The sequence below is a fragment of the Petaurus breviceps genome, unplaced genomic scaffold, assembly GCF_028583685.1.
Source record: "Petaurus breviceps papuanus isolate PSGF00001 unplaced genomic scaffold, PetGlider_PUasm1.0 90594, whole genome shotgun sequence".
In the NCBI taxonomy this organism is placed as follows: Eukaryota; Metazoa; Chordata; class Mammalia; order Diprotodontia; family Petauridae; genus Petaurus; species Petaurus breviceps.
The window spans coordinates 3,961,889-3,976,434 of NW_027187281.1; the positions used below are offsets into that span (position 1 = coordinate 3,961,889).

At 37.7% G+C, this 14,546-nt stretch overlaps 1 protein-coding gene across 2 annotated transcripts in view; it reads right to left on the minus strand.

Annotated features, from left to right (window-relative positions):
• Positions 1-4,465: 4,465 nt before the first annotated feature.
• The window catches only part of ITM2B (integral membrane protein 2B), a 33,982-nt gene continuing 23,901 nt past the window's right edge, over positions 4,466-14,546 (minus strand). Inside the window, exons 2-6 of one of the 2 annotated variants that reach the window (XM_069063681.1) lie at positions 11,898-12,026; positions 8,332-8,535; positions 7,489-7,599; positions 7,022-7,172; positions 4,466-5,245 (exon numbers count right to left, since the gene is read on the minus strand). In XM_069063681.1, coding sequence (XP_068919782.1) covers positions 5,160-5,245; positions 7,022-7,172; positions 7,489-7,599; positions 8,332-8,535; positions 11,898-12,026 — 681 coding nt within the window. In that variant the 3' untranslated portion in view covers positions 4,466-5,159. Of the gene's footprint in view, positions 5,246-7,021; positions 7,173-7,488; positions 7,600-8,331; positions 8,539-11,897; positions 12,027-14,546 lie in introns of both variants that reach the window. The other variant, XM_069063680.1, reaches the window with a different exon arrangement.

The following is a 14,546-nucleotide window of genomic DNA, read 5'->3' on the forward strand; positions in this document are numbered from 1 at the left end:
AAAAACCAGTATGTGAAGTTGTAATTTGTCCTTTCCCACCCTTGAGCTCTGCCCCTTCTCCCTATCCCACACTCCACCTAGGCAACACCCTGTGACCCCTTTTGTTCTTACTTAATCTCTTCATTTCTTCCCAGGCCTGGCCCACACCCTCCTTTATCCTTGCCTTTTGTCTCCTTCAACCGGGCCCAAATCTTATCTAAACTATTCACATTCTCCTCTGGGTCAGCTCTGACCTTGGTCTATGTACTGAGGCCCCTCCCTGACAATGGCAGTCCTACCCTTTAAAGGTAAAAGCATGTACCCCTCTCACTCGCAGGTCCCCTAAAGGACTCTTGCTCGCTGTAATGGCGTAACAATAAACTTCTACAACTCTAACTCCAAGCAAGGCTGAGCTGAATTCTTTCCAGACGCCCTTTGCAGGTTTCCTGGTCTTGGATGAGATTAGGGTTCCTGCTGAACCTATTGGGATCCCGTCCCCCATCAGAAGGAAGGAAAGGGAAGGAAAAAGGAAGAGAGGGAGGAAGAAAGGAAGGGAGGGTGGGAAAGAAGGAATAAGCTGGTTAAGAAATGGTCTTTCTTAAAGTGCAAATTCGACTTTTTTTTCATGTTAATCTCTCCTACATTGGAAAATAAACAAGAGAGACAATCACTATCAATCAGGACTGTTTGGATGCCCAAAGAAGTTGTGATCCTTTCAAAACCTGTACACATTATTTTACATAATTTCCTATTAACAACATTCTAGAATAAGTTGTTGGAACTGTTTATTCCCCTGCCTCCCGCAATATTAACTTTCACATTTCAAAGTTATTTTGAGAACCAGATTATTTGAGTCTCAAAAGACAAGGTTTTAGATAAGTTAATGATTGTAAAGTATTGGAATGAAATGAAATTAATATTTATATTTGGAGTAAATTTATATTGAGTACCTACTACACACAGCACTATTCTAGGAGCTTCAAAGCAAGGAAACAGGCCTGTAGATTGGATTTTATGTAGATATAAAAGAATCCCAAGGACAGAAGATGAAAACTTATAAAGGGTGGTAGTATAAGAGGATTAGGGGAAGTAGTAGTTCATATTACAAAAGCTTCAAGGAATATCAGGCAGGCCTGACCTTTGGAAACATATATGGTGTTATGTAAATGCTATGTGGATCCCCAGCACCTGCCGAATGTATGGAGAGGGCTGGCCACCTCTTGTAGACGGGCCCCTATATCATAGGTGAGGGAGAGCAATGAGAAGAACCTGCTTCCAGGCTGTGAGCCCATCATCTTAGGGAGATGGCTCTGTTAAAGGACAAAGTCACTTTAAGCATAAAGTATCCAAGTTCCCACAATGCCCACGGCTTAATGGAAAGAACACTGGGATTGGAGTCAGACTACCATGACTGGATTATCAGGCTCTACCACTTACACTTAATGTAGGAGTGACCAAATCACTTAGCTCCTCTGGCCTAGTTTCTTCATCTATTAAATGGGGTTTAGTAATACCATGTAGTAACTCCATTTGGAGTTTTCAAGGATACTGGAGTGGTCTGCCATTTCCTTTTCCAGCTCATTTTACAGATGAGGAAACTGAGTCCAATGGGATTAAGTGACTTGCCCAGAGTCACAAAGCTGGTGTCTGAGGCTGGATTTTAACTTGAGTCATCCTGAATCAAGGTCCAAGGCTCCTGTCTTTACCACTTTGCTTCCAGCTCAAAAGACTCCCCAAAATTAAAGCAACTAGTTGGTGTAGTAGATAGAGTAGTGGGTCTAAAGTCAAACTCATCTTCCTAGATTTAAAACTGGCCTCAAGACACTTACTAGTTGTGTGACCCTGAGCTAATCACTTAATCCTGCCCCTTTTCTCATCCATAAAATGAGCTGGAGAAGGAAATGGCAATCCATTTCAGTATCTTTGCTAAGAAACCCCAAATGGAGTCGAGAGTTGGCCATGACTGAAATGATCAAACAACTATCATCTGCGTACCTTATGAAGAAGTTGCAAAGCTCAAGTGTGATAATGCACTTTTGTCATCTTAAAGAATCTTATGACTAAGTTATTATCTCTAAGCAACCATTTATTTAGAGATTAGGGTCACTGTAACCCAAGTATTTATCTTGAGTATATAATAATGGGTCTGGATGATGGATAGCTGCAGATAGAATTATAACTGATGAGGTTCCTCCAAAGATACCAGGGTTAACTCACATGATGATATGACTAATAAGAGGAGCTCTCTGGAGTTCTTTCCCCAGTGGTGGAGGGGAAGCTGCTGTGCCATCCTCAACACCACCACAATGCTATGGAACCAAAGTGCCATGCAAAGTAGGCTGAATTGCTTTTTCCTTTAATCACATCCACAACTGATGAGCTCCTTCTTCATTGACTCATCTATTTTCATGCTTCCAAGAATGGAATGGGGGCACCTCACAGGAGACAGGTTGGGCTGCCTGAGACATTATGTGGCTAAAAGGAAAAGAAGTTCTGGGTTATGTTAGAATCCAGTTAAGTCCTTTCTTTATGCAGGACACTTCAAAGACAGCTTGAAAGGAATGTGAGCCAGGTTAAAAAAGTTCAAAAGAATAAATAAAACTAAAAAGTAACTGCTGAGAAAAACTAAAGGAGCTAAAGTCATCTAAACTAAAGAAAAATTTAATAATTGTTTTGTGGAATTGAGAGGGTATTAAAGGAAGAGATGCTGATGAGCTTTTCTCCAGGACCTCTACTTCCCTAGAGGTCCATGGCAAATGGTTCACATTTTGGTAAACGGAAACATGTTAGCTATGTGTTCTCTAAAAGGGAAAGTTGATACCGGTAAGGAATGATCCTTATACTTTGAGGCTAACTCTTAAAGAGTTGAGTTGGCAGCTAGGTGGTGCAGCGGACAGAGTGCTGGGAGTGAAAAGTCAGTAAGACTCATCTTCCTGAGTTCAAATCTGGCCTCAGACAATTACTAGCTCTGTGACCCTGGGCAAGTCACTTAACCCTGTTTGCCTCAGTTTCCTCATCTATAAACTAGGCTAGCAAAGGAAATGGCAAGTCACTATAGTATTTTTGCCAAGAAAACCCCAAATGGGGTTAGGAAGAGCTGGACAAGACTGAACAACAGGGGACTGTTATTTCAGGCTGGCTTCATGTCTTGTAGCACACAGGTTTTTTATTTTCTTTTGGATCAGACCTACAATTTCAATCAATGTAGAAAATTTCTGGTGTGGACTCCTTTCACTCACACAGTCTTAGGAAGTTCCTAGGGAACAATGAGTGGTGAAGTGATTTTGTCCATGGTCACACAGCCAGTATGTGCCAGAAGGAATACTTAAACCCAAGTGTTCCTAACTCCAAGTCTAGCTTAGTACTCATTACACCTAACTAATTCTCTGAGAAATGACTACTAGGTTGTTCTGGTTATCCTACCAGACTGATAGGGAGTGAGCATGTAGCAAGTGGTGTGAACATGATTCTGTCTACCTGACTGAAACCTGGACTAGAATAGTGTTTCATAAATTAGGAATTCATGACTTCTTGCTCTTGTAGACTAAAAGAAAGACAAACTCCAAGTGTAGCGTGCTAAACAGTTGCCTAGTTAAAGTAGCAGTGTAGATCATTAACACAATCCTCTTTTCTCCCCTTAACATTGCAACATACCTATCTTCTGAGGCATGGGGTTTGCTCTTTTTGAGCTCACTTGTGAAATCACAGAACTTTAGAATTAGAAGGTTAGAAGGGGCAGAAAGGTGAGAAGGGGTCGGCATGCTCTACATTTTATGAGAGCACTGTCTGCCTTAAAAAAAAATGCCCAATGCCAAAATGATTAGCAGGCCTAATACTAATCCTACATTGCACAGACTGAGCCATCCAAGGGTCAGAATTCAGATAAAATAGCCTTTTGGGCTGCATTTAGTCCAAGCTAGGGATTCTGTAGCAATGGTTTATATACTCTATCATCCTTTAAGGCCTCTAAACACTTTCCCAAAGCAATTGTTTTCAGACTTGGAGAATTATAAAGGAGTCACTCATGGGCACATTAAAGGTGATGGGCTCTAAATTTGTCTGAAGGGAAGCAACATAAAAATATATTAAAGAATCATAATGGTCCTATCTCTCAAAATCTTCTATCAGTGAGGGAGTAATTCTCAGGGATTACTTTGACCTACCTTTTGTGTTTTAATAAGGTAACAGTACTTCAGTTAAAGAAATGTTCCTTTCAGAATTCTTATTGTTAATGACAAAGCTCCCAGTTTAGAATATGTTTAAGGTCAGGGTCAAGGTCTGGGTAGTTTTCTAACTACTCAACGAAAAAACTGCTTTAGATATTGAAACATCTTGTATTTGCTATGGTCATATCCACTGTACATCATAAAGCGCAGATTTTGTTTTTGAACTATGTTTATTCCCTTCCATGGATGAGACTTCTGTCATAAAGAGTCAATGTTCCTAATTATTTTTCAGTGTGTGTGGGGGAGAAAAAAACCACAAGTTCTTTAGACAAACAATTTTGTAAGATTTATATTCCTTCCATTGCACATACATGGGTTATATACAAATTAGTAACACAAGTTACTGCTTAAATTCCATTACATTTTCTGAATTACTGTTACAGCAGGTGCTTAGTATATTAAAACATCAAGTTGGAAATCATAACCTAAAGAGTTAGATATGACACTGAAAATACTGCACATTGCAATTGGAGTAAAATTCAAATGCATGTTTAAATGCTGTAACAAACTAGGCAGCAGGGTAAGTAACAATGATGAATGGCTACTATAGCTCACTTTGTATGTATGCAGAGTTAGATTTCCCAGTTCCTCTCAATAACCCTTCCCTCAAAGGAGCAAAGTAATAACATAAAAATCCTGACAAATGTCTCAAAGAAATTTTATTTTCCTTAATACTTAAGGCCTGTCACATGAAATATGCTAATATCTATGACTTTATACAATTACTAAGTCAAATATAAAAGAAACCACACTTAAGGGGGGAAAAAGGAAAGCATGATTCTTTGAATTTACTGCTAATTTTAATTGTATTATGAGATGAAAAGACAACAGAACCCTGCTTACTACTTACATGAAAAAAATTATTTAAAAAGAAATCACTGCACAAAATACAAAGGATGGGATTATACTGCTGTATTAAAATTTTTCACCAGAATTGTGTTTTTCATTTTATGTTCATGCACAAATGCGTGTCTCCACAGCAAAACTGTTTTCAAAGTGCCGGATCTTGATGCAATTGTCAGCTTCACGTTTTTGAATACCTACATGGGTGAGAGAGGATTAAAAGCCTTTTGGATTTTACCTGTTTACATTTAATTGAATAAGCATTTATTAAGTCCCTATTATATGCCATTACTTTGCTAGTGACAGGGATGTACAGACTAAAATGAAACCAATCCTGCCCTAAAGTATCTCTCCCACATCTCTCCACTGACCATCTTTGGTCAGTAACTAAGCCTCACATCTTAGAACTGAGAAGATGCAGAGCAGGGTGGTGGTTAGAATACTGTCAAAGACCTGGACTTCATGAAACCAAGTGATATTTCCCTTTTCTGAACTTTCTATCTCCACTAGTCTGAATGATCTGCTAAAAGTAACAGAGGATGTAAACCTCACACATTAAAAGGCCAACTTGACACTCCTCTCCCCAATAAAATAGAAATGTTTTGTAATTCAAATTAATAATTTGTTTGGCTGTCAGACATATGCTAAATAAGAACTGCTTTTACTATCTTCCTGGCTGAAATGTTGGTGCTTCTCAAGGTTATGACTTTCATTGCCCATACTCTTCTCCCTACCTGGTGGGTTTTCATTCATTCAAATAACTTCAACTAAAACTACGAATAGCTCCCCATCTGTTGATGGCACACACCATGATCCTTTTGGTCACCTTGATATGCACACAGTATGTATGGCATTCCTGATTCTTTCCTATCCGTCCCCACCACAAAGAGTTGCTAAATCCTGTTTATATATTCTATTTTCACAAGTATCTCTCTTCCCTGTTAAGAGATGACTGCAATGACCCAACAGGTTATGTTCCTGGTCCCTGTTTCTTCCTCATTCCAATCAAAACTACTGCTGGCAGACTGAAAGTACCAATGCACAGACTGACAATGTTCAAATGTAAGACTTTCTCCATACACAAAGAACCCTTAATTCCAAATGCTGGAACAGTCACTTTGAAAATATGTATAGATGTGTGAATGGCAAAAACCTTTGAAATGCAACCCAACCAAAACTGGCATCCTTAAAGGCTGCAGTGGGCAACTCAATGGAACAAGGAATAAGAGGAGGTGAAGAAAAGACAGGAGCATCAGCATTTCAAGTAGGTATCATGGCCAGCTACACTCCTCTACCTATTTTGGACCTCTGGACCAAATGAAAAGAATGGGACTGGAATAAAAAAGAGGCCACAGAATATTAGTAGCTCCTGTTTATTTGAGTTTTGAGGCTCACCAAGTCTTTTCTTCACAATGAACCTGGGATGTAAGTAGCACATATACGTTTAATTAGCGATCAAGACAATAACTTAAGCTTTCCCTTACTACAACACAGCATAGATTCAAATCCTATCTCTGACACTACCTGTGCAACCTTGGCCCAGCCACTTATTACTGGAAACCACAGTTAACTTTAGGCCTAGGTTTACATATCTGTAAAATCAAAGAGTTTGATTAGGTGGCCTCAGGTCCCTTTTAGCTCCAATTTTTAAGAGAGGCAGTATAACATTATGGAAGCAACACTCACCCTAGATGCCCAGGGAACTGGATTTGATTCTTGTCTCTAACACTAACTACCTGTGTGACCTTGGGCAAATCACTTACTATTTCTGGGTCTTAGTTTTCTCATCTGTAATATAAGGGAGTTGGACTAGATGGCTTTTGAGGTCTCTTCCAGTCCTAGAGCTATGATCCAACCATAACAAGATCACTAAGTCAGAAGCCTTCAGGCTTTTAATATGAATATAATTCGACTGCACATTAAGCTTCAACATACAACTTTTCTACCCATGCCTAAGACATTAAAGTATTTACCTTTAATGGTCTCTTTGCGCTGCAATTTGTAAGTTTCCTTGCCATGGCACAGACGATAAATAAAGAAACCCAACTGATCAACATTTTCAATGCGGTCAGTGATAATCATATGCTCATGAATCAAGTAGGACTGAGGCAAATAGGTTCCAGCCTACAGTTAAAAAAAAAAGGAAAGAAAGAATACAAAAATATCACCACACCCTCTTTGGGGAAATAAAAACTGCCAGAATCCCCCATCTTTATTGGTTAGCTGACAAAAGAAAACATCAAATTACTAAAAATATAAAAACATCAGAAATGACAAAATTATGGAACTAGAATAAGCCCTCATATGTTAAAGCGCTATTTCCTTTGCTAAATTCTGAAACGTTTTAGTGGAAAGATGGGTTTCCTGAAGTGAATCTCTTACCTCTCCGTCCCATAAGTCCATGGTAATATCAGTGGACAGAATTAAGAATTTTCTTTACCTTGATGTTGATGAGCAACTCCAGTAAGTTTTTGGGAGGCATTACAATGGATGTATTCAGAGGAATCACATAGCATTTATCCAAGTTAAGGTCAAGATAGGCTGTAAGTTTCTGAAGAGGAAAAAGGGAGTATTTTAGTCATATTATTTGAATATTTATAGGATTAGCAGAAACTACATTTTAATATTTTACATGGAGCTGACTTTAGAAAATGTAAAAGAGGTTCTCACTCTCATAATAAATCACTCTGCTTTAAATGAATTTGGAATTCTGTGGGATAGGAAGAGAGGAAAAAGAACAAAAATTACTTCTATGCAGTAGTCAACACTCTCTATCTTCTTTTACCCACTAAAGGCTAGCCAAGGTTTCATTCAACAATAAAGCCTCTCAATGATTTTTGATGGCTAGATGAAGTTGACTGATGCAGTCAAACTCTAGATTTTCTGTATTGCTGATGGAGAACATTTATAAAGATAATAAACAGCAAATAATAAAAATAAATAAATAATAGCAAATAATAAACTGGCTTGGAAACATGGTAGACACAGACAATAAGAAAGGTAAGTTTTCTGGCAGGCACTTAAGATGAAATCCAGGCCCCACTAAAAAGGTGCAAATACCTTCAGGTTATAGGGTTAATTAATCCACCCATAATTAATCAAAACCAGCCTGTATCTTAAATGTAGTTCACTAAAAAAAAAAAAAAAGCCCAAAACATCAAAGCTATAAATAACACAGCACTCTATTATGAAATAAGTGAACCACATCAATTAGAAACGGTAGAGTTGGTTCAAGTTAATGAAATAAATGATAGGCCTTTATAACTTGGAATGGGTAGCTCACCTTGTGAAAGTCATGAACAATGTTGGCAGGATCGCTATCAGCAAATTCTGGGACCGGCACGCTGATGAATTCCACATTATCTTCCTCAAGGATCTTAATATTTTCTTCAATTGTCTGGTAGCGAGCAGCTGGAGCATTTGCAGAAGGCTCGTTTAGGATCAAATCATCTTTGATGTATCTTATTCCACAGTAGTAGACATCATCCTGCTGCAAGGAATTTAAAATCATCTTGATGATAGCTTCAAGCCTAAGCTTTAAAAACTAAGAGTTAACTTAAGCTACCACTTTTAACTCGAGAATTTTGCTTGCAAAACTTTTTATTTCAAGATGTCAAATAGGACAGATTAATTACAGATCTCCAGGGTGTTTTCTTTAAAAGTCTGAAGTAGAGATCCATTTTAAAATTGTTTCTGAGAAACAGGGAAAAGAATAGCAGGGTTTGGGTCCTGGTTTATTTTTTCTTCCTTAAACTTGAAAGGAAGAGAATAGAATAGCAATTATTCACCTGGTGACAGGTAAATTTAAAGGGAACACACATACAAGCATGTCCCTGCCTGAATAATTCATAATACATTTTTGTAAAGATGTGTTCCAAAATGAAGGATATTTTCTGGGGGGGGAAAGGCTTTCCAAAGTTTTCAGCATTTGTACGAGCTCAAGCCTGCTGTTTCTCCTCCTGGACTACAACCAAAAGATATTTTTCTGAAATCTGTCTGAACTGATGCATATGTGGTGGAGTACCTTTTATAAGACTTGTTCCTACAAAACTACTTTAAGTCTAAAATGGAAGAACAGAGGAAAAATTTCTCTACCAAGTTAAAAATGTGTTATACAAATGTCATATGCTATGACTGTTTGGAAACTAAGTGAATACTGAACAAGTTACTAAGATCTTCTGTATATAGTACACTCTCTTTGGGGGAGGGAGGAAATAAAGGAGACAAAACAAAGAGACTAGAATTCCTGTCCTTGAGAAGCACACAATCTATTACATTAAGAAATTTCAAAGAGGTGGTCAATTATGAAGGGAGGAAGTCCTGTGTTCAAATCCCACCTCACTCTCATCAGTTGTGTGACCCTAAGCAAATCATTTAACCAGTCTACCTCAAGTTTCCTCTTCTATAAATTGGGGATAATAATGGTATTTACCACTCAAAAAATTTATTTATTGTGAAGATCAAATGAGGTAATAATTTTAAAGTACTGTATCAATATTAACTATTATGTTGTTTGGGTTTTTTTTTTTAAAGCCAACTTCAGATCCTATTTTAAAGGGATTAAAGTTAGGAATTGAAGTTAGGAAGCAATGATGATTTTTCTTAGAAATAAAAGGATACTTTACTAAAAGTTCTGAAAACAAATTTGCTTTGCTTCATGTCAGTCAATAGAGTTGTGCAGCTTACCAATCACCCAACTGTTTGAGGCTCATTCTGAGCTCTCCTAGGTGAAGCCCAGAGGATCAAATACCAAACACTCATTTCATGAAGGAGGAAAAGGTCAGAGAGGTTCTGATTTGATCAAGTGAACTTTATAGCAGAATCAGGGACAGAATACAGGTCTCCTGACTCCCTCTCCACTGGATTTTGTATTTCACTAAGATACATCTCCATAGTTACTGGTGCTCAAATGCTGTTCATCATCTATTGGTACTTCTTCATTCAAGGATATTGTGTGTGTGTATATATATATATATGTATATAGCCATTATTAAAATATAAGAACCCAGGCAACAGCAGCAGGGATTTCCTGGGACTGGGAAAGCAGAGTTCTCCTCTGTGAAACCACCAAGGTTTCACAGCAAAAGTTCATTAAGGTTCAGGAAAGTTAAGATACCATGACTGTGGGCAGGTGGGCTGCTACTAATTAAAAAAAAAAATAAACTACTCTCACTGAAGTTATTATGAAGATCAGAAGAGTCTGGAAACTGTAACAGTTAACTAAGGGCAAAAGTTCTTAACTTGAAATCGTGAACTTGTCTCTGAAAATATTTTGATAATTTGAAAAGATAAAAATTGTTATTTTTATAAAGAATTGGTTTTCTTTGTAATCCTGTAAATTTTTTAAAATTGTATTTAAAGACATGATTCTGAGAAGGGGTCTTATAAGCGTCACTAGACTGCTAAAGGAGTCTTTGAATCAAAAAAATTTCAAAACCTCTGGCCTAGAGAATGAATAAAATTTAGCAATTTGCTGGGACCAACACATCACTGTGTTTCATATTGATATGCTAACAGCACTCATCTAAGACAGAAACTACTGGGTACCTAGACTATTGAGTTAAAAATAGGAGGATCAACACAGGTATAATCATTAAGATAAGACTATAGACTTGGAACTGGAAATCTCAGAGCATATCTAGTCTGAGCCCTTTGTTTCACAGCTGAGGAAACCTCTGGAGTCCAGAGGTTGTGATTTCGAAAGGTCTAGGTCCTCTGACCAAATCCTGCTTTCCTTCCACTTTCCACTGTATCTGTAAATAAGGCCTAAGCTCGTTCATTCAAATACCTTTGTTGGCAAACTTGTACCTATCTGGCAACTGAACTCCACATGGATCCTCATCTTCTCTTTAAGTTACACAAATCTCTCTGTTCAGAGCATATCTATTGTTATCATAGGAATAGAGATTGAGAGCAGGTAGGAATCTCTTGAGGCCATTTTATCAACTCTTTCATTTCACAGATGGGAAACTGAGTTTAAATGATTATTCAAGATCATAAGTATCAGAGTCAGGGTATGAAACCAATTCTTCTGATTAAGAGTCAATGTTCATTCCACTGTAATCAAAAAGTATTTCTCTGAATTTAAAAAATGTTAGCCCTCTTGAGTTCTGCCTTTACTCAAAATTTATAAGTCTTTTTTTTCCTTCAAAAATTCCTTAAGAGACAGAAAGACCCTAACTATAAAGAAGTCCTGTCAAGAAAAGTATTAGGTGAAGAGAATAAATGCAGTATTTATAGAAATTATTATAATCCTGATCTTAAATTATTGTCATTACTACTGAAAACTCTAGTTTACGATAAACTTTTAAAAACTACTTTATTCCAGGAACACTGTTGGCACAGTTAAATGCTTTAGGGAAAGAATAAACCCATCACGGGGAGAGAAAAGTACAGGATGCCAAGACACTATGAACCTAAGAGAATAAGAACACTGTGAGGGAGCCTGAACTGGGAGCTGACCCAACATCTCCCAAGCTGTAGGCTGTCGAGGCTACAAGCTGATTTATTCAGCTGGCAGTCAAGAAAAGCTGTCCCACTCTCCATTAACTCTAAATTTTGTAGAAATAAGAAAGATATTCTAATTGAAAAATGTTCCAAGAATTTCTAATCTTCAGTCAGTGCATTTCGAGAATATACAATATGGTTTTGCTTTCAGGGTCTGCTGTATGAATTTAGCCAAAATGTCACTGGGAGATTTAAAGATCCTTAAAATAACCACTAGGAACATGGCTAAAGGCCACACAGCCACAGGGGAAAACAGAAACAGCATAGGGAGTCAGTAATAACTTTCCAAAAAACAGACAGGGAAGAGAGTTAAAGAACCCTGTGGATTCCACCCCTACTCACCTGAAATGCAAAATATTTGTACAGGTATGCCCCTCCAAGGATCACTCCAGCAAGCATAAATGCAAGTCCAAAACACATGCACCAACACCAGGCTCTTCTCTGGCCAACTGGTACCACTTCATCTGGATCCTAATCATGAAACAAGGGCAAATGGGCATTGTTACATCTTTACTTAGAAATACAATCTTAGCACTGGAAGGAAGATCCCTTAAGAAACCTAGTCCATCCTCCCATTTTAATGAGAGATGTGAACCTGAGAACCAAATGACGTGAGGTTTATAAGATGACCAGCTGTAACTATAATGAGTTATAAACTGAAGCTAGTCTCATGATTGCCTGAGACCATATACATCCTGAATAGTGGCTGGGTTGGTTGGTCCCAGGACTGAATCTCCTGTACCTTGGTTCATCTGTGTTCTTTCTACTTTGTAATGCCGTCTCCTTCATAAGACATGCATTTGTGGAAGGAAAATATCACCTGTCCCTTGTTTTCAGTCCCTGCAACTGATCTGCAGAAGCAATGTACTATGCTGTTCCTATTTTCATCAGATAATTTCCATATATAAATATATTTTCATAACATATTTAAAATATATATACAATGTATATTTTCCATAATATATTTAAAATATATATACAATGTATATTCTCATAATATAGTCTTTTAATATTTAGAAGGCCAAAAAAGCTAAGAAAGGCTAATAGGAAAAAGCTGTGATAGTTCTACTACTAATTGCCGAGGTGAAGGATAAATACATATTGCCTTCTCAATGGTTGGGGAAGGGAGAGAATTTGGAACTTAAAATTTTAAAATATGAATGTTAAAATTTTTATGTGCAATTGGAAGGTATTTAACAATACAGATAAAAATATATTCAAAGGGACAAAAAAGGGGGTAAACAGATATCTCTAAATGAAAATATGAAGAAATGAAAATTATCACCTGATAGTGCATTGAAGGTACCTTATATTTTATACCAGAAATTCAGCTTCTTTTTTGTTAACTTATAAAAGGACAATAAAAAGAACAGGATTCACGAGTAGGGAGTGTAACAATTTCAACGTGTCAAAGACATGTTAAACTTACTTGTCTAGAATTAATTGTGCACTAATACCATGTCACTTCCCCCACCCCCCCAATATCCTAAGAACATTAAGCTGGCTTTGAGGAGTATTTGTATTTGTCTCTAGAGACTGAAGCAACAAGACAAAGACACAAGAAAAGGGGAAAATCAGGTAGAAGAAAGGTACAATAAAAAGGAGAATTCGAGAAAATAAAATTACCCTATCTCCATATCAATTTTTAGTAAAAGGATCATCTCACTCTAGTTAGTTACTAAGCTCAAAAAAATTATGAAAATTAATTCCCCTAGTGCCTATGAAGATTCATGTAAGCCAGTTAGCACGAATGGCAAAACTGTGAAATTACATTTCCATTAGGCAAGTCAGTAACCAGTATTATGATTTAGAAATGGAGTAGATGAGATGACACCCTTCCAACTGTACTTTTGGCCACCCTTGATCTCTACCTAATTACATGTCTCATATTTTAGCAATCAATCAAAAAGCAGACATTCATTAGGAGCTTAATTGCCAGGCACTACATTCAGTACTGGGGGGGTGGGGGGGAGGACAGAAAAACAAGTGCCAACCCTCAAAAGGGTTTAGTTTAGCTAGGGGTGAAGACATGAATATATAGGGATACACAAAATAAATACAAGGCAGTTTGTGGGGTGGGGGAAAGCATTAGAAGTTGGACAGATCAGGAAAGGCTTCATGGAGAAGGTGGTTCTTGAGCTAAATGTTGAAGGCATTAGGGATTCTGAGAAACTCAATCGAGGACAGACTTCATACCAGGGCATGGAGGCCAGCCAGTACCAAAGGACACAAGAGGGAGGAGGAATGTTATGTATGAGGAACAGTAAGGAAGCCAGTTTGACCAGACTTCAGAGGGTGGGAAGGAGAATAATGCCTTATGAGGCTGGAAAGATAGGTGGGGCCAGATAGGAGCTTCTATTTGGTCCTAGAGAAGTTAACAGGGAATCACTGGAATATATGGAGTAGGGGAATGATGTAGTCAGATTTGAGTTTAAGAAAATTAGTTTGGACTAAAGTGAGGAGAGAACAGAGGCAGAGAGCCCTGTTAGAAAGCTCTTTCTCTTAACAGCTAGAGTGATAGTAGTGTGATTAGACAGAGGAGGTGTGAATGCAAGAGATGTTGTCAAGATGGAAACAAGATTTGGCAACTGGTTATGTGGGGTGAGGAACCAATGTTTACTCTGAATTTGTGAATCTAGGTGACTAGAAAAGATAGTGGTGGCTTTGAAAGAGACAGGGAAGTCGGGGAAAAGGATGGATTTGGAGGGGAATGACACAATTCTGTTTTTAGACACATTAAATTCGAGACAGCTGGTCTACAGCCTATCTAGGTCTGACAGGCAGTTGCTGATATGCAAGTAGAACTCACATGACTATATCTTAGTCTTGTGAGTCATCTGTATGGACATGATAATTAAACCAACATCAGCTGATGAGGTAATGAAGGAAAGAGTATAATAACAACAATCATTAACAGCTAATATTTATATAGAACTTTATTTGTTTTAATGCTCTGTTTACATGTCATTTCACTTTATCTCTTACTATAAC